This window comes from Microcaecilia unicolor, chromosome 8 (genome assembly GCF_901765095.1).
Source record: "Microcaecilia unicolor chromosome 8, aMicUni1.1, whole genome shotgun sequence".
In the NCBI taxonomy this organism is placed as follows: domain Eukaryota; kingdom Metazoa; phylum Chordata; class Amphibia; order Gymnophiona; family Siphonopidae; genus Microcaecilia; species Microcaecilia unicolor.
The window spans coordinates 89,048,659-89,073,043 of record NC_044038.1 but is presented as its reverse complement, the minus strand read 5'-3'; the positions used below and the strand labels follow the sequence as shown (position 1 = coordinate 89,073,043).

Below are 24,385 nucleotides of genomic sequence, written 5' to 3'. Positions count from 1 at the left end.
TTTGTGTTCTAGGGCAGCATTTCCCAAGTTGGTCCTGGAGTACCCCTTTGCCAGTCAGGTTTTCAGGATATCCACATTAAATATGCAAGAAATTGATTTGCATATACTGCCTCCATTACATGCAAATCTTTTTCATGCAGATTCATTGTGGATAGCCTGAAAACCTGAATGGCAAAAGTGTCTAGCCCTATTTGAAAGTGGGCTCAACCACTCTGGGGCAAGGGCCGCCTTTGGTGGTCCTTGTCAACCAAAATAAAAATCCTGAAGACTATTGATCTCCACATCCTGTAGAGTCACCACACAAACAAAAGCCCATCTGATTTAAACAAGGTGTCTAGCAGTGGAAGCAGTGGAAGGAATGTGTGTGCTATTCCTGAGGTGATGGTCACAATTTGAATATTTTTACTTTCTAGTTAAGAAGACAGGTTGCCTGCTCTGGCCAGTCCAGGGACCTCTTCTGCGTCCTGCCTCCTGATGTAACTTACTGTTTCCTTTTAGGCAGGACGCAGAGACAGCCTGTATTACTCAGTGTCCACCACAGTCCTTGAGCAGCAACACAGACACTGCTGTCCAGCTGACACCAACCGGCACCTATTTTGTAAAGGTCTGCTCCCCCTGAGATAAAAACCTGGCTATGCCTCTGAGTGTGAGTGAAAGAGTGTGTGTGTGACAGAGAGAGTGTGTATGAGTGAGAGTGTGTGTGTATGAGTGAGAGTGTGTGTGTGTGAGTGAGAATGTGAGAGAGATTGTGTGTGTGTGAGTGCAGGGCCGTGCCTAGGGTCTCTGGCGCCCTCCTGCAGCCTATCAGTTGGCGCCCCCCCTGCAGACTATCAGTTGGCGGCGGCGGCGGCGGCCCCCCCCCCCCCCCCCCGTGAAATTGATCACTCACCACTTGCCACACTGACAGGAATTGTCAGCAATATTCTTAGAAAGAAATTGCTATACATTGCAAAATAAGATAGCAGATGTAAATTCTCAAAGTGGACATATTCCAAACACTAAAATGAAAATAAAATGATTTTTTTTCTACCTTTGTTGTCTGGTGACTTTCTTTTTCTGATCATGCTGGCCCAGTATCTGATTCTGCTGCTATCTGTCCTCTTAACTCCGTTTCCAGGGCTTCCTTTCCATTTATTTCTTTCCTTTCCTCCTTTCTTCTTCATTTCTGGTCCTCAGCTTCTGCCTATTTTCTTCATCCATGTGCAGTTTTTCTCCTCTCTTCCTTTTCCCTCATTTCATCTCCTTCATCCCTCCCCTCTATGTCCAGCAATTTCTCCTCTTTCCCTGAGCCCTGCCCTCCCAATCCATGCCCATCCATGCTCCTCTGTCCCCTGCCCCCTCCATTCATCCCTTTCCAGCAATTCCCCTCTCTCCCTGAGCCCTGCCCTCCCAATCCATGCCCCTCTGTCACCTGCCCCCTCCATTCATCCCTATCCAGCAATTCCCCTCTCTCCCTGAGCCCTGCCCTCCCAATCCATGCCCATCCATGCTCCTCTGTCCCCTGCCCCCTCCATTCATCCTTTTCCAGCAATTCCCCTCTCTCCCTGAGCCCTGCCCTCCCAATCCATGCCCATCCATGCTCTTCTGTCCCCTGCCCCCTCCATTCATCCTTTTCCAGCAATTCCCCTCTCTCCCTGAGCCCTGCCCTCCCAATCCATGCCCATCCATGCTCCTCTGTCCCCTGCCCCCTCCATTCATCCTTTTCCAGCAATTCCCCTCTCTCCCTGAGCCCTGCCCTCCCAATCCATGCCCATCCATGCTCCTCTGTCCCCTGCCCCTCCATTCATCCTTTTCCAGCAATTCCCCTCTCTCCCTTCCATGACCCCCCCCTCGCATCCATGCTCCTCTCTCTCCCATGTCCCAGCCTGACCCGCCCTCTTCTCCCCTCCCTTCGCATCCATGCTGTCGTTTCTCTCCTGCCCTCCCGCTCCCATTGTCATCCTTGACGTCAGAAGAAGGCGGAACACAGCGAAGGGAAGGCTAGAGACGTCGGGAGCACCGCCTCCTTCCCTGACGCTGCGCTGCCGGAACCGCCACCACGGAGGTAAATTTAAAAAGAAAAAAAAAGAAAAGGGATGTTGCGGGAGGGCGAGCGAGGTGAGCATGGTGCGGCGGCGCCCCCCAGAGGGAAGCGCCCCCCTGCCATGCTTACCTCGCTTACCGTGTTAGCACGGCCCTGTGTGAGTGTGTGTGTGTGTTCCCCAATTTTACTTCCTAGCAAAGGTTTAAGCAAAGCGCAGTGCCCCAACGGGTGCACGGAGCCGCCATTAACATGGCGCCGTGCCCCGACGGGGACGCGCACTAGTCTGAGTGGGGTGCGAGCGGGGGAGGTGGGCTTGTTCCCGCCCCTCAGGCACCCCGCCAGGAAGGGTGGGGAAAAGAAAAGGGGGTTTAAAACCCCTGGGCTGAGCCCGGACGTCCTCTTCTGGCGTCCGGGCATCAGCATGCACGGCGGTTCCTGGTGGCCCGCACTGTCCTCATGGAGTCCTGTCCCCATCAGCAGCAGCAGCGGCGCCAGGACGCGGAGCAAACGGGTCCATATCGTGGCAGACCCATACTGTTTGAACGCGCGGGTAGTCGGAGTCCTGGGCTCCGACAGTGGCGGCGGCGGGTGCCGGTCTAGGTGTTGAAAAGTACCTGAAAAGCTGTGCAGGGTAAGCCTTTTAATCATGCCTCCTTCGACCCCAGCCGGTAGATGTCTGAGCCAATCTCCCTTCCCGTCACCGCCACGTGCGTTCTCTGCTCCGGTCCTCCTTAATCCACGGTCCGCTACGCGTGCACCTAAGTCCTCCGATCAGCGGGCCTTCAGGGAGGACATGAGCCGGGATTTTTGCCCCCTCCATATCGAGTGATCTGGTTGGGGTGAGTGGGGCCAGGTTCGGGTTGAGGCGCGTGTATAGCGGCGAGCGCAGCACATAATCGAATGCCCGATACACGTGGCTGGTCTGCGGCCTGCACACCGCAATTTTCCAAAGTCCTGGTCCCGGATCAGAGACGGCACATGAAAAGGGCCCGTACCCCCCCCCCCCCCCCGATGCGGCAGCGCATGGTACATCATGTAACCACATCTATGCCGTCGGGGGAAACGCGTGGAACGCCGAGGTCTAAGGGCATTAACTTCCCCCCGGCCCTAAGATGCAGGGCCGGTTTTAGGGAGAGGCGACCGAGGCAACCGCATAGGGCCCCTCGCTCAAGGGGGCCCTGCGTGCTGCTCCCACACCCTGTCCTGCCTTTAAAAAAAATGTTGCGAAGCGCCGGAGTGGCAGGCTAGTAAAAATCTCCTCGACATCATCGGGCCTTCCCACATTGAGTCCCGCCCTCCTCTGAGGTAACTTCCTATTACCGCAAGGGTGGGCGGGACTCAGTGTGGGAAGGCCCGACGATGTCGAGGAGATTTTTACTAGCAGGGCAGATGCGAGGCGCTGCCTGCCACTCCAGCGCTTCACAATTTTTTTTTTAAAGGCAGTGGGTGGCAGCAGGAGAACGGAGCTGGTAGGTGGGTCGGGGGGACTCAGATGGGAGAAGGGTGTGGGGTGGGGGTTATCAGATGTGGGGAGGGGGTAAGGGGGACTCAGATGGGAGAAGGGTGTGGGGTGGGGGTTCTCAGATGGGGAGGGGTAAGGGGGACTCAGATGGGAGAAGGGCGTGGGGTGGGGGTTCTCAGATGGGGGAGGGGGTAAGGGGACTCAGATGGGAGAAGGGTGTGGGGTGGTGGTTCTTCTCAGATGAGGGGAGGGGGTTTTCAGATGGCAGAAGCCAGGGACTGGGGTGGGGAGGCAAGGGGGTTCTCGAATGGGAGGAAGGGAGGGGGCTCTCAGATGGGAGAAGGGGGCTGGAACTGGGGTTTGAGAAGGGGCCATATGGGAAAATGGGGGCCATGCCTGGAGCTGGTGGGAAAATGGGGCATGCGTGGGTCAGGTGGGAGAATGGTTCTGGGGCTGAAAAGGGAGGCCCTAATACAAGGCATATGGATGAAGGGGGCTAGAACTGGGGGCGAAAAGGAGGGTAGGTGGGATAAGGGGGCTAGTACTGGGACTGGAGGCTGAAAAGGGGCAGGGGCTGAAACTGTGAGTACTGGGGGCTGAAAAGGAGATAGGGAGAAGTGGATGGGGCTGAAGCTTGGGACTGGTGAGAGAAAAGGGCTGGGGACTGGGGTTGCAACTGGGGGCTGAAAAGGGGACAGGGAGAAGTGGCTGGGGGCTGAAGCTTGGGACTGGTGGGAGAAAAGGGCTGGGGCTGAAAGGGGGGACTGGTGGGATAGTGGGGCTGGAACTGGGGGCTGAAAAAAAGGGCAGAGTGAGGGGCAGATCCTGGATGGAAGGGGGAGCGAGAGGGATGGATGGGAGAGGGAGGGCAAATGGTGGATTGAAGGGGCAGAGAGAAAGGGCAGATAATGGATGGAAGGGATAGAAAGGGCAGACAGTGAATGGAAGGGGGAGAGGGCAGATGTGGATGGAAGGCGCAGGGAGAGAGGGCAGACATTGGATGGAGGGGACAGCAGAGAGGGCAGACACTGGATGGCAGAGAGAGACCGAAGACAGATGCTGGATGGAAGGAAGACAGTGAAAAGAAGATGAGGAAATCAGAAACCAGAGACAACAAACTGTAAATAAAATATATATTTTTATTTTTTGCTTTAGGATAAAGTAGTATTGTAGCTGTGTTAATAATAAATGTTTATAATAGAACATGTAAACAAGGTAATCTTTTTATTGGACTCATTTTAATACATTTTGGCTAACTTTTGGAGAACAAAACCCCCTTCCTCAGGTCAGGATAGGATACTGTAACAGTACTATACTGTATTGACCTGAGGAAGGATGTTTTGGCCTCGGAAAGCTAAATGTATTAGTCCAATAAAATGGTATTATTTAATTTTCTATATTTGTTTTATTTCTATTTGTTAATTTGTAAAGTAGTGATTGGTATTTGTTAGTTTTTTTCAAATTTACATGTGCTGTCTTTATATTTTGCACAGTACTAGGGGACATTTTCTGTTTCTGTGGTGTGGTGTTGCATTGTATGCAGAGTCTGGCATCTTGGAGGTTCAGTTTAATTTTTGTCTAAATAGAAAGTTTATTATTACTTATTCTATAGTGGATTAGGGTGTATCTGTGTTTGTGAAAAAGACATGGCTTTCAGTTGGCATTGACTGTGCAGGATCAACAAGCCCTGGAGCTGGGGGCCTTGGAGCTCGGAGGGAGGGGTGGCCGGCCCTGGAGCTAGGGTGGGGGTGGGGCTAGGGTGGGGCCCCTTCAAATTGGTCTGCATAGGGCCCAGCACTTGCTAAGACCGGCCCTGCTAAGATGAACACGAGCTGGCAACCTCTGCTTATGCTAGGAAGCCAATTGGGTTAATCTCCGTTTCCACTCCCCCTCGCAGCCGTCATTGCCATTCACCCAAAACAAAGCAAACCTATGAGCTGCAGCAGGGAGGTTTAATAGACAACAATGGAAGTGAGCCTATCTAGTCCACTATATGCAAGGAAGCCAATTGGGTGATCTCTGTTCCACTCCCCCATGCAGCCGCCCTTACCATTCACTCAAAAGAAAGCACAGAGTAGATGACGGCAGATGTGTGAGGCAGTTTCTGGGGAGAGAGGCATGGTATTAGAAAGGCTGTATTTGAGAGAGAGAGAGAGAGCGAGTGTGTGTGAGAGAGAGTGTGAGTGAGAGAAAGAGTGTGTGTGTGACAGAGAGAGTGTGTATGTATGAGTGAGAGAGTGAGAGTGTGTGTGTGAGTGAGAGTGTGAGTTAGAGTGTGAGTGAGAATGTGAGTGAGATTGTGTGTGTGTGAGTTGTTACCACCCCTCTCGGCTGGACTGTAGTGATGTGCTCCCAGATACCTGATGTTTGTAGTCATGGCGAATATCCAGGGAACACACACTCACAGCCGAGGGAGTGGAACAAATTCACTAACCTCGTCCTTTACTCTCAAAGAATAAAGGAGGAAAAGAATCTAAGTTTAGGATTTGTTCCTGAAATGGAAGAACCACACCTTCAGATATGCAAATTATCTCTATCTTTATTGAATACAAATGCAAGCAAATTTTCATTCAAATAAACTCAAATTCACAATTGGTGTGTGGCTTAATAGAACTGCAATAACATATTCAACATTCAAATGTAGTTTCACATGTACTGTATACCCTTAACTTTTTCTGTTTCTTTCAACCAAATCACCTAAAAAGGCAGAAAAGAACCTTTTCAGATAAATATTTAAATTGTCTTTTTATCAAAATCAGATATTTGTTTTTATTCTCTTTCCTTGTTATTGATGTCAGAATTTGAGTCTTTATAGGTATTATGAATGTTTGTGCAAAGATCTCACTTGAACCCAGAACACTTAGGCAAGTCAGGAAAACATGGATTTTTTTTTATATTTGATGTTGTTCTGTTCTTTAGTTTTCCCTTAAAATGTTGTAAACCAAAAAAAACTTATATGTTATTCAACACCCTTTGCAAATGTCACTTAGCTGTGTTTGAATTGATTTAGGTGAGGTCTTTCTTGCATTGGAGCTCAGCTGGAAATCCGGCAGAGGATAATTCACCGATCTCTTCTCCCTAAACCTCACTTATAAAGAAAATAACTGGGTGCAAAACCTTACAACTCCCTGTTTGTCCAGGAACTGGTGACAATTAATCAGTTCTCAATACTGTGGCCCAACTTTCTAATTGAAATAAAATAAGTTAAAGGTTTTCTCACTACAAAACCTATTTCTCACTGTTAATTCCCTATTATAAACTGTTGCAGAAGAAGACTTTTGCACTGCCTTCAGATCTCACACAGTGACCCATTCCATATTCAAATGGTGATACAACATTCCATCTCACAGACTTCACATAAAAACATAACATTTCCCTTCACAGCTATCAGATCAATCTGAAAAATACAGCACATTCATACATAGGCAGTGCTGGATTTTCTTTATTCTGAAGTCAGATTCCAAACCTTGCTTGCACTGAACTCAGAACTCTCACAAACAACTCCCCCTCCCCACAGACACAGCTTAATGGCTTCTTTTTTTTTAAATATCCAATTCACCTCTCAGTCCTTCCCCTGTGTCACACTTTAAATCCTGTCCAGTCATTTAACAAGGCTCATATATAATTATTATAAACTCCACTTCAACAATATATTATACAAAGATCTTTCATATACTTTTATATGTTTTATATATTTTTATCGCCTCAGCGGTGCTCGTGACCCCCAGCTCTCTTCTGTTGGACACTCAAAACAGCACCTAAATCGTCACCGGCGATTATATTTCATAAAGTCTTTCCTCATTCATTTTTTCATCTTTCATTGTTCTTTTTTACTCTCTTAATTATTTATAAGCAATACTTAACTTGCACTGAACGGTCGGACCAAGGGTTCAACAATGCCAGACATGCATGTTTCGCCATAAAAGGCTGTGTCAAGGGCTCCCCTAGGAAATATAGAAATATATCATCTTAATGAAGGCAGCAAAGGGCACCGTATATTACAAATCCCCAGCTGTCTCCCCATCTACAACCCATATCTTTTATAGAACACACTTTCAACCTACCCTTAGCCGTTCTTAGTACCAGCCTCGCAATGTTTATTCCTGGATTTCCTCCTGCTAAGATGGCGACGGCGTCCTACTCTTACCTTTTTAAATTCCCCTCCTTCTATTGATGTCTCCACCCCCTGGGTCTGATAGGCCAGACAGATTATCCCGCTACATTAAGGTAGCCCATTCTAGTTCAGCATTGAGTCCCTGTGGGGTCACTGTTTTTAGAAAATATATATACCATTGTTCTCTATAGTTCAATAATTTTTTCACCGATCCTCCCTCCCTGCCCACATGCATTTGTTCCAATACTCGCCATTGCATATCTTCTATTTTATGATCTTTCTCCAGCCAGGGTTCTACAATAGGGGCTTGGCAGTTTCTAGTTGTAATTTTAGATTTATGCTCGGTTAACCTTACTTTAATGGGTCTGCTCGATCTCCCAATATACATTAATTGACACGGACATACTATCACATATACTATATTCCGCGAATTACAATCTGTGACATCCCTAGCTGTCAACTTTATCCCCCTCCCCGGGGTTGTCCACTCAGACCCTTTGATATTTAACTTACACCTTTGGTATTTCCCACAATCCTTATATTCACCACCTTCCTTTCTTTCCACAGGTTTCCCGAACTTATTACCTGCAAGTGTCTCGCCTACCGTTCTCCCTTTGGTATAAGCTATCATGGGATATTCGTCAAACCCTGCATTTAGCTGGATAATATGCCAATGTTGCCTTATATGACCCACTAACCTTTTACTGATCTCTGTATAAGGTAACACACAAGTAATCCTTTCCTGTTGCATAGTAGTATGATCTTGTAAAAGAAGCGGGCGCTGAGCAAATCGCGCCCTCATATATGCCTTTCTTATAGCGGCTTTAGGATAGCCCCTTGCCTCAAATCTCTGACTCAGCTCTCTTGCTTTTTGTTTAAAGTCACTCAGATCCGAACAGACCCTTCGAATACGTAGAAACTGACTGATGGGAAGACTGTATTTCAATTTATAAGGATGGTAACTGCCAAACTGAAAAAGGGTATTTCGACTTACAGGCTTCCTGTACAATGACGTCTTCAGTCTCCCTTGTTCTTTAAATACCATCATATCCAAAAACTCCATTTTTTGCTTGCTCGCTGATTTAGTAAATTTGATGTTGTCATCCAAACTATTTAATCATTCTATAAATTCATCCAATTCCTGTTCGGACTCTGTCCATAGAAAGAAAATGTCATCTAAAAAACGTTTCCAACATTTCACAGCCCTAAATTTTTCAGCTAAATAAATCTGTTGTTCTTCCATTCGTGCTACATATAATGTGGCCACTGAGGGGGCTAACGTAGCCCCCATAGCCACTCCTTCAATCTGCTCATAAAATCGATTATTGTACCAAAAATAATTGTTTTGAATCACCATTTCTGCCATCTGCATCAATAGGGCTGTGGGAATACGTAGATGTTCCGTCCTTTGTTCCATCTTCTCTCGAATAATATCTAATGCCCCCTGATGTGGAATTCGCGTATACAGGGAGACTATGTCCAAGGTCACGAGCCAAATTTCCTCTGTAACATCCTCAATCAATGCTATCTCTCTCAAAAAATGTGACGAATCTTTCAAATAAGATGACATCTCACCCACACATTTTTGCAAAAATATGTCCAAAAACTTCGAGAGTGGCTCCAAGACCGAGGACCTAGTGCTCACAATTGGACGCCCAGGCGGATGAACCAAAGCTTTATGGATTTTGGGTACAAAGTATATCTTTGGTGTTTGCGGATTTTCTTCTAGCAAAAATCGTCCTTCCTTAGATGTCAAAATATGATCCTCAACTGCCGGCTCAACCAGCTGTTTTATCTTTTCCAGTAGGCTGTCCATAGGGTCCCCTTCCAAAATTTTATATGCTCTTATATCCGCTAACTGGCGCTCTGCCTCTTCACAATATTCATCTCTCCCCCAGATGACAGTAGCTCCCCCTTTATCTGCTTTACCAATTATAATATCAGGATTTTCCTGGAGCTGTTTTAACGCCTCTCACTGCTTAAAGGACAAATTGTTCTTTCTCCTATGTCCACTAATAGACTCAGCCTCCAATTCTTCTAAATCCCGAAATACTATATCCTTGAATGTTGAAACAACGGCATTCATAGGGCCAGGGGGGACCCATCTCGATGCTGGTTTCACAATAGATGTGTCAATCACACTAGCATTCTCCAAAATATATATCCGGCACTGCAATTTTCTAAAAAACTTATGTAGTGCTATACGCAGACGAAAGCCATCATGCAGCGTTGTTGGGACAAATCCTAACCCCAGATATAACACTTGTTTCTGTATATATGTAAGTGGATACATAGATAAATTTATAACTGTTACACTTTAAATCCTTACACACTTTTAGGCTTTCTCATGTAGTACAATTCCCAACATAAAGCACAACCTCCCTCACTCTTACCAGGGTAGGCAGCCATGTGTCCTTTTAGTACCTTTGCATACAGCCTCTCATTCCACCTTCCAGGACCTTAAATTCCCTTAGAACTTAACCATTCCATGCACTGCATGCAGAAACATACCGTCTCTCCACTCAAAACCAAACCAAACTTGGTTTAAACTTTCTCACAGCCTTCTATTAGTACAGCTCAGGGGCGTATATGCGTGGGGCCACAGGGGCCTGGGCCCCCGCAGATTTCGCCCCGGACCCCCCTACCGCCGTCACCTACCCCCGAGGTCCGCTTCCTCCTGCCGGCTTTTTAAAATATTGCTTCAGCTGGCGGGGGACCCCAACCCCCCCGCCAGCCCAGCCGCGGTCTTCTTTAACTTCTTCATCCTCGTCGTGCTGAAAGCTGCATGCATCCTTAGTTCCAGTTGGACGGAGTCTGACATCGCAGCACATTGTAACGTCAACGTCCGTCCAACTGGAACTAAGGATGCATGCAGCTTTCAGCACGACGAGGATGAAGAAGTTAAAGAAGACCGCAGCTGGGCTGGCGGGGGGTTGGGGTCCCCCGCCAGCTGAAGCAATATTTTAAAAAGCCGGCAGGAGGAAGTGGACCTCGGGGGTAGGTGACGGCTGTAGGCGGGGGAGGGAGGGTTAACGGCGGTAGGGGGGAGGGTTGACGGCAGTAGGGGGGGCAGCGGCGGTGGCCGGGGGGGGCTATAATGTGCCCCCTCACTCTAGCTCCTGCCCCCCCTACCGCCGAACCTCAGATACGCCCCTGGTACAGCTCTCTCTCACCCAAAACACATCAGTTTTCCCCACATGTATTCAGAAATACAGCCATGAAAAAGGCAGTCTTGTTCATTTAAGTACTCACTTTCAAACTGGTACAAACAAGCCTGTCTCCCAATTACTCTTACTATCACTTATTCCACTTTAAACCCATAAAATCCATACTTTTATTTCTCTTACATTTCACAGACACACCATATGTTTTTTCTTTCTCCCTCCATGTTCACAGCGCTTCTCTTCAGCTCATCCAGTCTCCCTGGCAACTCACCCCCCCCTAGAGGATCTGACATCACTTAACCAATCAGCTTGTCAGAGAAAGACAGTTTTTTTTCTCTGATCTGTTTAGAATCTCCCTCCCCCATAGAAGTTACTGCAAAACTTACTACACAGAGAATTTCAAAGTTAATTTTAACCTGACGTGTACCCAAAACAGAAAGGAACATTTTATAGTACAATCCCCACTTAATCATGGTTTATTCCTTGAAAAATAAAACCATATTTAAGAAACATCTCACACTTTCTTCAGCTAACTCTATTAACAAGTCCCAAACTAACTTTAAACCTTTTCCAGCCAGCAGCATCCACCAAAACCCTGGAACAGCCCCCCCCCCCCCCCAGAGCCCCAGGAAAAAAAAACATTTAATATATGTTACCATATATTATGTGTGTTCCCCAATTTTACTTCCTAGCAAAGGTTTCAAGCCTGATACAGTAGCTCAGTGGCGTAGCCAAGGGTGGCGTAGCCAAGGGTGGGCTGGGGTGGGCCCAGGCCCACCCACTTTAGATTCAGGCCCACCAAGTAGCAGCACACCTATAATGTAGCTGGCAGGGACCCCAAGCCCCACCAGCCAAAAACTCCCAACAACTTTTTGCTGCTAGTGAAAATCTGCTATTTAAAAGGTATACGGGGGAGAGGGGATGTTTGAAAGACCATATGGCATGCAGGCGAGAAAGGGAGAAACCAAATCACTTGTAGGACAAAGCGGAGTGCTGCCCACCCACCTTGGGTCCTGGCCCACCCAAACTTGGGTGTCTGGCTACACCCCTGCAATAGCTGACAGCAGGAACGGTTCAGTGTGCCCAGCTACCATGCTGACACCATCAATGCTTTGCTCTCAGTATCTCTATTATCAGAACAGCTCTGTTAAGCAAACCTATTATCATCCCCTCCCCTCCCCTCCCCTTTGGTTGTTCAACTTGAGAAAGCGAAAGCTACTTCCATAATGGCCCACAGACTGATGATTAACATTTTACACTTCCCAGCTGGTAGCTAAAAGAACTGTTTGGTGGACATTTAAAATGCCTGGGAGGAGGAAGCAGGATTCAACTTGCTGTATTAAGTTTTAAAGCTACTGGAGAGGGCAATGAATTATGGCAAAGCAGCTTTTCCTGTAGCACTCCCATGTTATCTGGACCCCTGCCAGCCTGAGGATTGCAGGAGCCTGAACAGGCAGACGAATTAAAGTAATCTGACTCTGCCTCTCGGCTTCATTGCGTTTAAACTGAGCGCTAATGCATTTAGGCAAATAGGCAGGTGCTAAGTGCTTCTCCTCCCCTCCATGTCCAGCGATTTGTACCTGAAAGCTCTGGCTGGCTGGCTGGCTTCCCTAACCTTCGGTTCATAACATCTCCTGAGGTCAGCCAGCCTCCAGCTTTCACTGTGGCCTAGTATTCTTAGTAGTATGTTGTGGTTTACCATGTCAAATGTGCTCGACATGTCGAACTGGAGGAGAAGTATGCTTTTGCCTGTGCAGTGGCGTACCAAGGGGGGGGGGGGCGGTTGGGGCGGTCCGCCCCGGGTGCACACCGCTGGGGGGGTGCCGCATGCCGGTCAGCGTCGTTCGTTTCCATGCTCCCTCTGCCCCAGAACAGGAACCTGTTCCGGGGCAGAGGGAGCATGGAAACAAACGACGCTGACCGGCGCGCGGCACCCCCCCCCCCCCAGCGGCGTGCACCCATGGGGGTTCCTTCGCTGGGGTGGGGGGTTGCGCTGCACACGGGGGGGGGGGCGCGCATCGGCGATCCACCCCGGGTGTCAACCCCTCTAGGAACGCCACTGTGCCTGTGGCAATCTCCTGCTTGAATTTGGCCAGGAGGGTGACTAGGATAGTTTCGGTGCTATGGTGGGATCGGAATCCTGATTGTGAATTATGTAGTATTGAGAACTTGTCCAGGTATTCTGTAAACTGTTTAATTTATTAAAATTTATAGCCCACTCTGTACAAATAGGAGGGCTAGTATCTGAGATTATTAAGCAATCTGTTCCAGAGAAGAGGTGTGATGCATGAAAAGGATATCCAAGTAATTCCCAAATGTAAAAAGGGGTGGGGGCAGGACATGTCAGGAGCAATCTTCGGGATAACAGAGGGGTTATAATGTTGTATTTGTGAGCTCTTGAAAGTATTTTGATTGCTGTGTTTTAAATGGTTTATAACCTTTGCAAATAAAAGTATAAAATAATCATTATGTTGCTGACCCACAGCAGATTAAGAAATTGGCTCCACCTTTAACCAACTAACATTGGTGCTCAGAATTTGCCTTCAGTAATTCTGGACATATTTCACTGCACAAGCACATAAACACTCATCTCAAAGTTTTTCATGCTGTTCCAACAGGGTGCAATTGTAGCTGTGACTGGGGATGGTGTGAATGACTCCCCTGCGCTGAAGAAAGCCGATATTGGTGTGGCTATGGGCATTGCCGGTTCTGATGCAGCCAAGAATGCAGCAGACATGATTCTCCTGGATGACAACTTTGCATCAATTGTAACAGGAGTCGAGCAAGGTTAATATACAGTCAAGGAAATAACATATCAGAAATCCAGCTACAATGAAACTCATGAGTTGTAGCATTGTTGAACTGTAGTGAACTTTCTCACATCCTTCTAGTAGCATCAATGTTTGTGAAAAGCCATCAATTCCTTCCCACACACTAGTATCTGATTGGTTTATATTGGTAACTAGTAAAAAAGGCCCATTTCTGTATGAAATGAAACGAGCACTAGCAAGGTTCCCCCTCCCCCAGTCTCTCCCTGTGTCCCCTCCGAGTTGCATGCGGTCCTCCCTCCCCTCTGTTTGTAGACAGGAGTGGACGTAAGGCAATGTAGTGCATTGTAAGCAAGAAAGGCAATCTGGTTAATCTGTGTTTCCCCTGCCCCGTGCAGCCTCCCGTCCCCCTACCGTGCCCCTCTTCTTCCCCCTCCTGTCAGTGGCCCCTTCACCCTCCAAGTTGCAGGCCACCCTCCCCCCCTCAGAGTGAGTGTATGTGTTTGAAAGACTGTGTGTGTGTGTGTGTGTGTGTGTTTGTGTGTATGTGTGAGTGTTTAAAGCAGGGGGTGCATTCCCCTTTGCCTTCTGTGCTCCTCTTCGTCCCCCTCCCCTCCCCTCAGCAGCCCACCCTCCCCCAAACCCCCTTCCTCCCCCTTGCCCCCTTCCTCCCCCTTGCCCCCCTCCCTCTGAGTTCCAAGCCCCCCTCCTTCCCACCTGTTCTGTGCTGGCAGTGCACCCAGCAGCATTCAGGCATTGATTGTCTGCTGTGCTGCTGCTGCTGCTGCTGCTGCTGCTCCTCTCTCCTCTTTCTGTCCCCGTAGGAGCGCAGCTACAGGAAGTTGTTTTGAACTTCGTGTTCCCGTGCTCCAGGGCCAGAGTGAGAGGAGAGATGAGTGGCTGCAGAGCAGACAGGCAATGGCTGAAGGCACTGTGTGGTTTTTTTTTTTGTTTTGCTGATTACCGGCGATCCTCGAGGGGGGAGGGTAGAGATGGGAAGCGGCGACCTCGCGGGCGGAGGGAGGGGGAAGCGTGGAACTGGGGGGGCATGGAGAATGGAAGAGGCGACCTTGGGGGGGGGGTGGAGAGGAGAAGCAGCAACCTCGTGAGCGAGTGTAGAGGGGAAGAGGCGACCTTGTTGTCGGCAGGTGGAGAGGGGAAGGTGCGTCCTTGGGGGGGGTGGAGAGAGGAGATGGCGTGTTACCTTACTGTTCCCTTTCCGTCCTGTTTCTTTCTTTCATCGTTGCTCCGTCGACGTCATCACGTTCGATGCGAGGGCGTGACTGACAGAGATGGACAGATGCTCAGTCGAGAGGCTTCACCACCATGAAGTTACGAACCCTTCACGGAAGTCGATGGAGCTGGAGTGGTTTCATTAGAACGTTGGGGTCGCGAATTATGTCCGGAAGGGGCGTGGCTGAGGGCGGGTGTATGAGTGAGAGTGAGTGGTGCTGACAGGCTACATCACTACAGGGCTTCACTGTTTCCCTGCCACACTGTGAGCTTCAGTGAGCTTCAGAATTGGAGGTGAGATTTTATTATATAGATAATGTGACAGATAACATTGTGTATACTGCATGAACCAATCAGATACCATTCTGTATGACAATATCTATGAATTTGGACAAGCTGAGCTATTTCTGGCTTTGCCTATTGCATCTATCTGTTTATGAGATTCTTGATGATACTGCCTTTCTTATTGTACAACCAAAGCCATTTCCATACAGATACAATAGATATTTTCCCTGTCCCCAGTGAGCTCACAATCTAAGACTCTGGAACTCATTGCCAGAGAAGGTAGTGAATGGCAACTGGCCTTGCTGAGTTTAAAGGGGGTCTGGACAGATTCCTGAAGGAAAAGTCCATTGATCATTATTAAATTTTGGGTTTTTGCCAGATTCTTGGGGCCTGGATTGGCCGCTGTCGGAGACAGAGTGCTGGGCTTGATGGACCTTTGGTCTTTTCCTAGTGTGGCAGTGCTTATGTACTTATGGGATAGTGGAGGGTTAAGTGACATGCCCATGGTCACAAGGAGCTGCAGTGAGAATCCAGTCTAGTTCCCCCAGATCTCAGCCCAGTGCCCTAACCATTAGGCTACTCCTCCACTTCTATGGAGAGAATACAGGGGTTCTTAACCAGTGTGGCCACACCCCCAAGACATATGGGAAGAGGTGAAACAGGGTGCAGAGAAGGGTCTTTAAATCTGAGGCAATTTATTGAAACTTTCTAGATCGAGTGAAGATAGCTATTGATAGTATAACTGTGCACTACTATGATTTTAACAACATGTTTAGCACTGCTGGCAGTAGTTGCTAGTGGCCATATGGTTTAGGAAGTGGTTACAAGGGTTTCATTGATCAAAGGGTGAAGGAACCAAACTCTCTGAGGTAATGGGTTAAAACAAAAACTAGCCCTGATCACATGCAGCCATTTTCTAACCCTAATCTCCCCATTCCACTGCATAGTGCTGAGAAAAGCATTCTTTTTTTTTTCCTGTTGTTTTTACTAATTCTTCTGGAATTCTCAGGTCGGCTGATCTTTGATAACCTGAAGAAGTCCATTGCATACACGTTGACCAAGAACATTCCAGAGCTGGCTCCCTATCTCATCTACATCACTGCAAGTGTCCCTCTGCCTCTGGGCTGCATTACTATCCTCTTCATTGAGCTAGCCACAGATATAGTGAGTAAAGTCTTCACCTTCCCGCTCCAGTCTATACTGTCCCTCATATACCATTTCTTCACCTGTTTCTCATTATGATGCATTTTATGCAAGCAGTAGTGCAGACAGTACATCCACAATACATCATTTATGTCAAAGAAAGGAAAGTGGTCCATCTTCTCAAACAGAAAAGCATTTCCTCAGGACCTGTGTAAGAGTACAGGGGACTCTAAGCAAAGCTTCAACCATGCACTGCCCCTGCCCGCCCATTAAACTCCCCAAATACAGAAAAAGTGACCATAAATTATAAACTACTACTATTACTACTACTTATCATTTCTATAGCACTACTAGATGTATGCAGCGCTGTACACTTGAACATGAAGAGACAGTCCCTGCTTGACAGAGCTTACAATCTAATTCGGACAGACAAACAGGACAAACAAGAGATAAGGTAATATTAAAGTGAAGATGATAAACAGAAACATGCATGCAAAAACAAAAAAGCAGCCAGTTTGCATGCAGTAAAATAATAGAAAAAGAGAATCATCACCATTTGAGAAAATTTAAAAGACAGAACAAATACAATAAAAAAACATAAAACATAACTATACTTTTTTTCCCCAATTTACCAACCAGTACAAAGAAGGAAAAGACAAGTTGTAGATCAGAAAATGTAACATTATAAAAGGAAATACATCCACAACTGTTGGTCCCTCAGTCCCAACAAAACTCACAAATATACTTTTCCATACAGAGTACCTTTATTCAGCAATAAGCAACAAACATTCTTCTTTATCATACTCATGTAACTATGATAGAACAGTAGAAACAAATACAGAAAAGGTTTTGTCTATAAGTGGCTGAGGATACAGGCCCCTTTTAGCAGCTGCGGTAGTGATGAGAAGGAATGTAGGAAGGAGAAAGATAGAGAAAGAAAAAGGTGAGAGTAAGTAGGACTCCAACCTCTATCCTAGTTCCCCAAGACAGTGGCTGAGAGCCCCCAGGTCTTTTAACTGCTCTTTACATATATTTTTTAATTGTACATCACCTAATGTTGTTGTTACAGCTGTTTTCCTACACAGAAGTACATACAATTCAGCAAATTTGTGCAGGAAAGTCACATAGCACAAACCCACAAAATTCGGTTATGCACCTGCAGTGCGCCCCTTGGCCATTGCCATCCACCCACATACTCTCACACTGTTGTTCCATGTTCCAAAGGTTATGGTAAAAAAAAAAAAAGAGGCTTGCAAAGCAGCAGCTAGAAACCCATCAAAACACCCATTATTGTAACAAACAACTCTAAGCCACCAGCATCCACCTCCACAGGTAATCATTGATATATACATGTTTTATATATATGTATTTAAGGTGTATATGTATTTTTTTACTATTATTTTTATGTTTACTTCATAGACCCCTGACGCAGGCCTTTACGGCCGAAACACGACTTCTGACGGGTTGTTTTTATTGATTTGAATAAAGACCTTGTTTAGGAAGACACCATCTGTGAGAGGACTTTGTTTGGATCCACTGTTTGTTCGTTTGTCTTTGGTTCTCCTGTGGAGAGATCACCTTCTGTGGGAGTTTGAACCGTTGATCCCCATCAGGTGTTTCATACCCACACAGAGATGCCTGGTTCTTTATGGATAGTCATTCAGCTAGCCCCCATACATTCTACAAAGAAAAATCAACACTTTTACAACTACTAAGACCCCAAAAAATGGGTGGAGAGCCAAATAATACAAAAATAAGCAAAACAAAGTTATCAGTAGGTATTCTCTATGTTAATTGGTCCAAAAATAACAATAGCCCTATCATCCAAAATCTGTGAAAGAGTTAAGGAGTAAAATCAGAACTTTAAATAATTGTTCCTGATTATCAATTAGTGTCTCTAAGTGAATAGGTCAATGCTTATCAAAGTTTCTGTGGCTGCAGTCCCATTATTGTGGCCGCAGAAAGCATGCAACCCCTGGTAGCCTACTTTTTATCCATGCTGTTGCTCCCGGCCCTCCTACAGCATTACAGCTGATGCTGCTGTCATGCCTTGCCTTCCATGGAGCCCGTATAAATCTAATTGTAGCACAGGTTCATCAGGAGGTGTGTGCCAAAAACCTTTTTTTCTTCAGATGGCCCAGGTTTTGACCCCAAATGCAGAATTTGCCAATCCATTCGGGGTTGCAAACCAGAAATGGGAAAACCCTGGAATAGGCAAAAAAAAAAAAAAACATACCACCTAATATTCAAAATGGTTTAACTGGGCAGGTAAACTTCCTGCTAGTTAAAACCTGCTGAATAACCCGGCACAAGATATTCAGCAGCACTTAACTGGTTAGTGTTGCTGAATATTGCCGCTATCTGGCTATCTCATAACTGGTTAGGTTAGGGACGGAGCGCAAACTTACATGGCTAGCAGTAATTTTCAGCGCACTAACCAGCTAAATAACCACATAAAGTTAGGACAGTAAAAAGGCTGTGCTAACTTATGTGAAGTTAACCAGGTACTGGTCTGAGTATCGACCGGTGCCCGGTTAACTTCCAGGTGACCGCCGAGATCCACTTAGCCACGCATACCCCAGCATTGAAGAACCACAGTCAGTTCAGCCTGTGGCTGTGAGCAGTCCAGATGCTGTTTACCACCATAGGCTATATATTTGGTGGACAATCTTTACCTCAACCTCAATATTGGATTAAGAATCTCCTAGCCTATTTCAGGAAGAACACCATGCCCAGAAACAAAGCTCTTAGCCATACCAGAAGAAATTTCCTTATAGTCTGAGTTCTAGGAGAAACATATGGAAACATGAATTTTGTGAACATGGCAGGTTGTCCAATGCTCTTTAAGTAAATAAAGTTAAAACCGTATCTCCATTTCAGATATTCCGAAAAGTGGCAACCACCATTCCCTAGTTGGTAGACTTCCGATTAGAACACTTGAGAATCTTGGTTAAATCTGCCATCTCTACCTGGACTGAGATTTCTAGAGGCAATTTCTTAATAGAACCAGGGCTATAGTAAACCTTCCCAAAATCAGGTAAAGAATTGGGATCCAAATGGAAAATATCAACATGTTGATTAAACATTTCATAAAGTTGACAACTTAGATCAACACAGAAAATAAAAAATATATATATATTTTCCTTTTAAGTATTTTCCCAAACATTCCAATTTATTCTCCAGGAACAAATTTCTGTCATTAAGGCACTATTCAGTACTTCCTCAGTCCTTTTAATGTGATCCTTAGCCAATCTTCTATGTTGAGCCAATCCTTTTCCAGATCAGACATTACACACTGTCTACCCAAAATACTTACAAAATTGAGTTGATAATGCAGCCTCCATCTTAGCTACAACCTGCCAGATCTTTAGTTGGTAACTTCCCTTGGAAGGTTCAAGGGGAGAAGTTCCCTCAGGTCTTGAAGTCCCAGAAGATAAGAATAGCCATATTGGGCCAGACCAATGGTCCATCTAGCCCAGTACCCTGTTTCCAACAGTGGCCAATCCAGGTCACAAACACCTTGCATAACCCAAAATAGTAGCAACATTCTGTGCTACCAATCCCAGGGTATCAGAGCCTGGTTTGTTACATTTGTACCCTGTGCTTTCCCACTCATGGCAGGCTCATTGTGGCTTACATGGGGCAATGGAGGGTTAAGTGACTTGCCCAGAGTCACAAGGAGCTGCCTGTGCCTGAAGTGGGAATTGAACTCAGTTCACCAGGCCCAGAGTCCACCACCCTAACCACTAGGCCACTCCTGTCCTCTAAAACTGGTGAGCCCCTTCACCTTTGACTGCCGAAGGTATAGCAGCAGGAGTAACTGTTGCTTCGACCTTGCTCCTCTTTAATGGCATCATTGGACACATGAATAAACCACCCTCCAGTTTGGCCCCTTAAACATCACAGTTAATTCTGAAGAGCAGTGAAAGAAGGACTGGGCTCAAAGAATCTTCCTCGACCCATTGTCTTTTCATACTTCCCAGGACTCTTTGACCTTGATCCCCTCTGATTATGACAAAGGAATCCATGGGACCTTAGAGAGTCAAAACTTGAAACACTCAAATGTCTGCTTTTACCCTCTCCTCCCCATCTTATACTCCCATAGATCAAAACAAAAGAATAACACAGCACCTAGATAGAAAACAAAACACCAGGCTCTCCAAGTAGCTCCTCTGTTGGCTCTGAAGTGGCTCCATTCAGGCATGCACTTGCCGGCATCCAATCACAGGCCATATATTGTAGCTGTCAGATGCTTATATAAGAGATCTCTCTCCACACACTTGCTGATGTCACTCATGCACATTCAGGTTAGAGGTCAGTTTTTCCGGGAAGTAATGATTGTACTTTCCCCAGGCTTCCTTCTTTAGTGCTCAAACATGGACCTCACTAGCAACTCTCCCCCAGAACATAACATATTAAACATACTGTTTTTATGTTTAAATCTTTTTATTGCAATTAGAATAATACAAAATGTGAACAGTACAGAAAACCAATACTTGTAAACAACAAGAACATAGTTCAGTAAGCATGCTGTTTTAGATATCAATTTGACCTCCCCCCTCCCACCCAAAGCATACACAAGATAAAGGACTTTACATGAGGCCTTAGTTCTTATAGCCTCCTGAGTTCTCAACAAAGATACCAACACCCTCACTCAACCCAACACCTCCACCCTTCCATCTTCCCCATATGTGGATGATCTACATTATCAGGCTCATTTTCAAAAGAGGAAAAAAGTCCAAAAAGTGACATAAGTCTGCATTTGGACATTTATCTCACAAAAATGTCCAAATCAATATTTTCAAAACCTCTTTTTAGATGTTTTTCTCTGATGTCCGTCAGAAGGACGTCTAAATCTCAAGGGGGCGTGCCGGAGGTGTGTTCAAGGTGGGGCTTGGGCGTTCCTAAGACTTAGACATCTTTCAGCCATAATGGAACAAAACAAAAGCATCCAAGACTAAAACTTTGACATTTTGAGCTAGACCTGTTTTTATAACAAATAGCTGCAGTGGGAATTGAGCCCACTTCCCCAGGATCAAAGTCGGCTGCACTAACCACTAGGCTACTCCTCTACTCCACACAAGAGGTGCCCCAAATGACCAGATGACCACTGAAGGGAATCAGAGATCACCTCCCCTTACTCCTCCAGTGGCCACTATCCCCCTCCCACCCCAAAAAATGTGATTAAAAATATTACTTGTCAGCCTCAGATGTTATGCCTAGGTCCATTAGAATAGCATGCAAGTCCCTGGAGTAGTCTAGTAGTGGTGCAGTGCACTGCAGACAGGTGGACCCAGGCTTCTTCCTCCCCCTACCTGTTACACTTGTGGAGGAAACTGTGAGTGCTCCAAAACCCACCGTACCCACATATTGGTGCTCCCTTCACCTGTAAGGGCTATGGTAGTGGTGTACAGTTGGGGGTAGTGGGTTTTGTGGGGCTCAGCAGACAAGGTAAGGGAGCAATGGTGAGATGTGTACCTAGGAGCATTTTTTAAAGTCCACTGCAGTGCTCCTAAGGATGCCTTATTGCTTTCCTGGGATGTCAATTTCCACTATTCTACCTGATGCCAAGCTGAGGAGTAGCTCTGTATGTGAGGAATGATATCATGGCGACTGAAATGACAGGGACCTGGGGAAAAGAAGAAGCGATATGGATCACCTTAAAAAGAGAGGATAGAACCTCAGTCCACGTGGGTGTTGTCTACAGACCCCCGACACAATTAGAGGAACTAGATAAAGATCTGATCGCAGATATTCAAAAATTAGGAAAGAAAAAAGAGGTTCTGTTGATGGGAGATTTCAATCTGCCGGATGTAGATTGGAAGGTTCCGTCTGCCAAATCGGAAAGAAGTAGAGAGATCGTGGATGCTTTCCAAAGTGCTCTGCTCAGACAGATGGTGACGGAACCCACAAGGGAGAGAGCGATGCTGGATCTGGTGCTCACAAATGGGGATAGTGTGTCAAATGTCTGAGTGGGTGCACACCTGGGAAGCAGTGACCATCAAACGGTTTGGTTTGATATAACGGCTGACGTGGAGGGCGGCCACTCTAAACTCAAAGTCCTGCATTTCAAGCGTGCTGACTTTAGTAAAATGGGGGAATACCTGAGGAAGGAGATGATGGGCTGGGAGGACGTACATGAAGCGGAAGGGCAGTGGTCCAGGCTGAAAGAAGTAATAAATAGGGCCACAGACCTTTATTTAAGGAGAGTAAATAAAAGCAAGAGAAAAAGGAAACCGATATGGTTCTCCAAGCAAGTGGCTGAGAAAATAAAGGCTAAGGAGTTAGCGTTCCAGAAATATAGAAAATCTCAAGAAGAGGAACACGGGGAGGAATACCAGATGAAACTGAAAGAAGCCAAGAGAGAGGTACGTCTGGCGAAGGCGCAAGCCGAAGAACAAATGGCTAGAAATGTAAGGAGGGGCGACAAAAATTTCTTCAGGTATATTAGTGAAAGAAGAATGACTAAAAAGGGAATTGTAAGACTAAAAGATACAGCGAACTGCTATGTAGATAATGATGAAGAAAAAGCCAATTTGCTAAATAGATACTTTTGTTCGGTTTTCACTGAAGAAAATCCTGGAGAAGGACCGCGAGGGACTGGCAAAAGTACACCTGGGAATGGAATGGATATAGCACCATTCACGGAAGAGAGTGTGTATCAACAACTTGGAAAGCTAAAGGTGGACAAAGCCATGGGACCAGACGGGATCCACCCCAGAATATTGAGGGAGCTCAGAGAGGTTCTGGCGGGTCCTCTTAAAGATTTGTTTAATAAACCCTTGGAGACGGGAGAGGTTCCGAGGGACTGGAGAACGGTGGAGGTGGTACCTCTTCACAAAAGTGGTGATAGGGAAGAAGCTGGAAACTACAGACCGGTAAGCCTCACTTCGGTTATTGGAAAAGTAATGGAAGCCATGCTGAAGGAAAGGATAGTGAATTTCCTAGAAGCCAACAAGTTGCAAGATCCGAGACAACATGATTTTACCAGAGGGAAATCGTGCCAAACGAATCTCATTGAATTCTTTGATTGGGTAACTGGAGAATTGAATCATTGACGTGCTATAGACGTAATCTACTTAGATTTTAGCAAAGCTTTTGACACGGTTCCCCACAGGAGGCTCTTAAATAAACTAGATGGGCTGAAGATAGGTCCCGAAGTGGTGAACTGGATTAGGAACTGGTTGACAGACAGACGACAGAGGGTGGTGGTAAATGGTGTTCTTTCGGAGGAGGGAAAGGTGAGTAGTGGAGTGCCTCAGGGATCGGTGCTGGGGCCGATTCTGTTCAATATATTTGTGAGTGACATTGCCGAAGGGTTAGAAGGTAAAGTTTGCCTATTTGCAGATGATACTAAGATTTGCAACAGAGTGGACACCCGGGAAGGAGTGGAAAGCATGAAAAGGGATCTGAGGAAGCTAGAAGAATGGACTAAGGTTTGGCAATTAAAATTCAATGTGAAGAAATGCAAAGTGATGCATTTAGGGAGTAGAAACCCACGAGAGACTTATGTGTTAGGTGGGGAGAGTCTGATAGGTACTGAGGGGGAGAGGAATCTTGGGGTGATAGTATCCAAGGATCTGAAGGCGACGAAACAGTGTGACAAGGCGGTGGCCGTAGCGAGAAGGCTGCTAGGCTGTATAGAGAGAGGTGTGATCAGCAGAAGAAAGGAAGTGTTGATGCCCCTGTACAAGTTGTTGGTGAGGCCCCACCTGGAGTAGTGTGTTCAGTTTTGGAGGCCGTAACTTGCGAAGGATGTTAAAAAAATGGAAGCGGTGCAAAGAAAAGCTACGAGAATGGTATGGGATTTGCGTTCCAAGATGTATGAGCAAAGACTTGCTGACCTGAACATGTATACCCTGGAGGAAAGGAGGAACAGGGGTGATATGATACAGATGTTCAAATACTTGAAAGGTATTAATACGCAAAAAAATCTTTTCCGGAGATGGGAATGCGGTAGAACGAGAGGACATGAAATGAGATTGAAGGGGGGCAGACTCAAAAAAGATGTCAGGAAGTATTTTTTCACGGAGAGGGTGGTGGATGCTTGGAATGCCCTCCCGCGGGAGGTGGTGGAGATGAAAACGGTAACGGAATTCAAACATGCGTGGGATATGCATAAAGGAATCCTGTGCAGTAGGAATGGATCCTCAGAAGCTTAGCCGAAATTGGGTGGCGGAGCAGGTGGGGGAA

The 24,385-nt window shown here is 46.4% G+C and overlaps 1 protein-coding gene across 1 annotated transcript in view; it reads left to right on the top strand.

Moving 5' to 3' along the window:
• The window catches only part of ATP4A (ATPase H+/K+ transporting subunit alpha), a 119,485-nt gene that overhangs the window by 64,706 nt on the left and 30,394 nt on the right, over positions 1-24,385 (top strand). The window contains exons 16-17 of the mRNA XM_030212637.1: positions 13,382-13,550; positions 16,059-16,213. Of these exons, the coding sequence (XP_030068497.1) occupies positions 13,382-13,550; positions 16,059-16,213 (324 nt within the window). The remainder of the gene's footprint in view (positions 1-13,381; positions 13,551-16,058; positions 16,214-24,385) is intronic.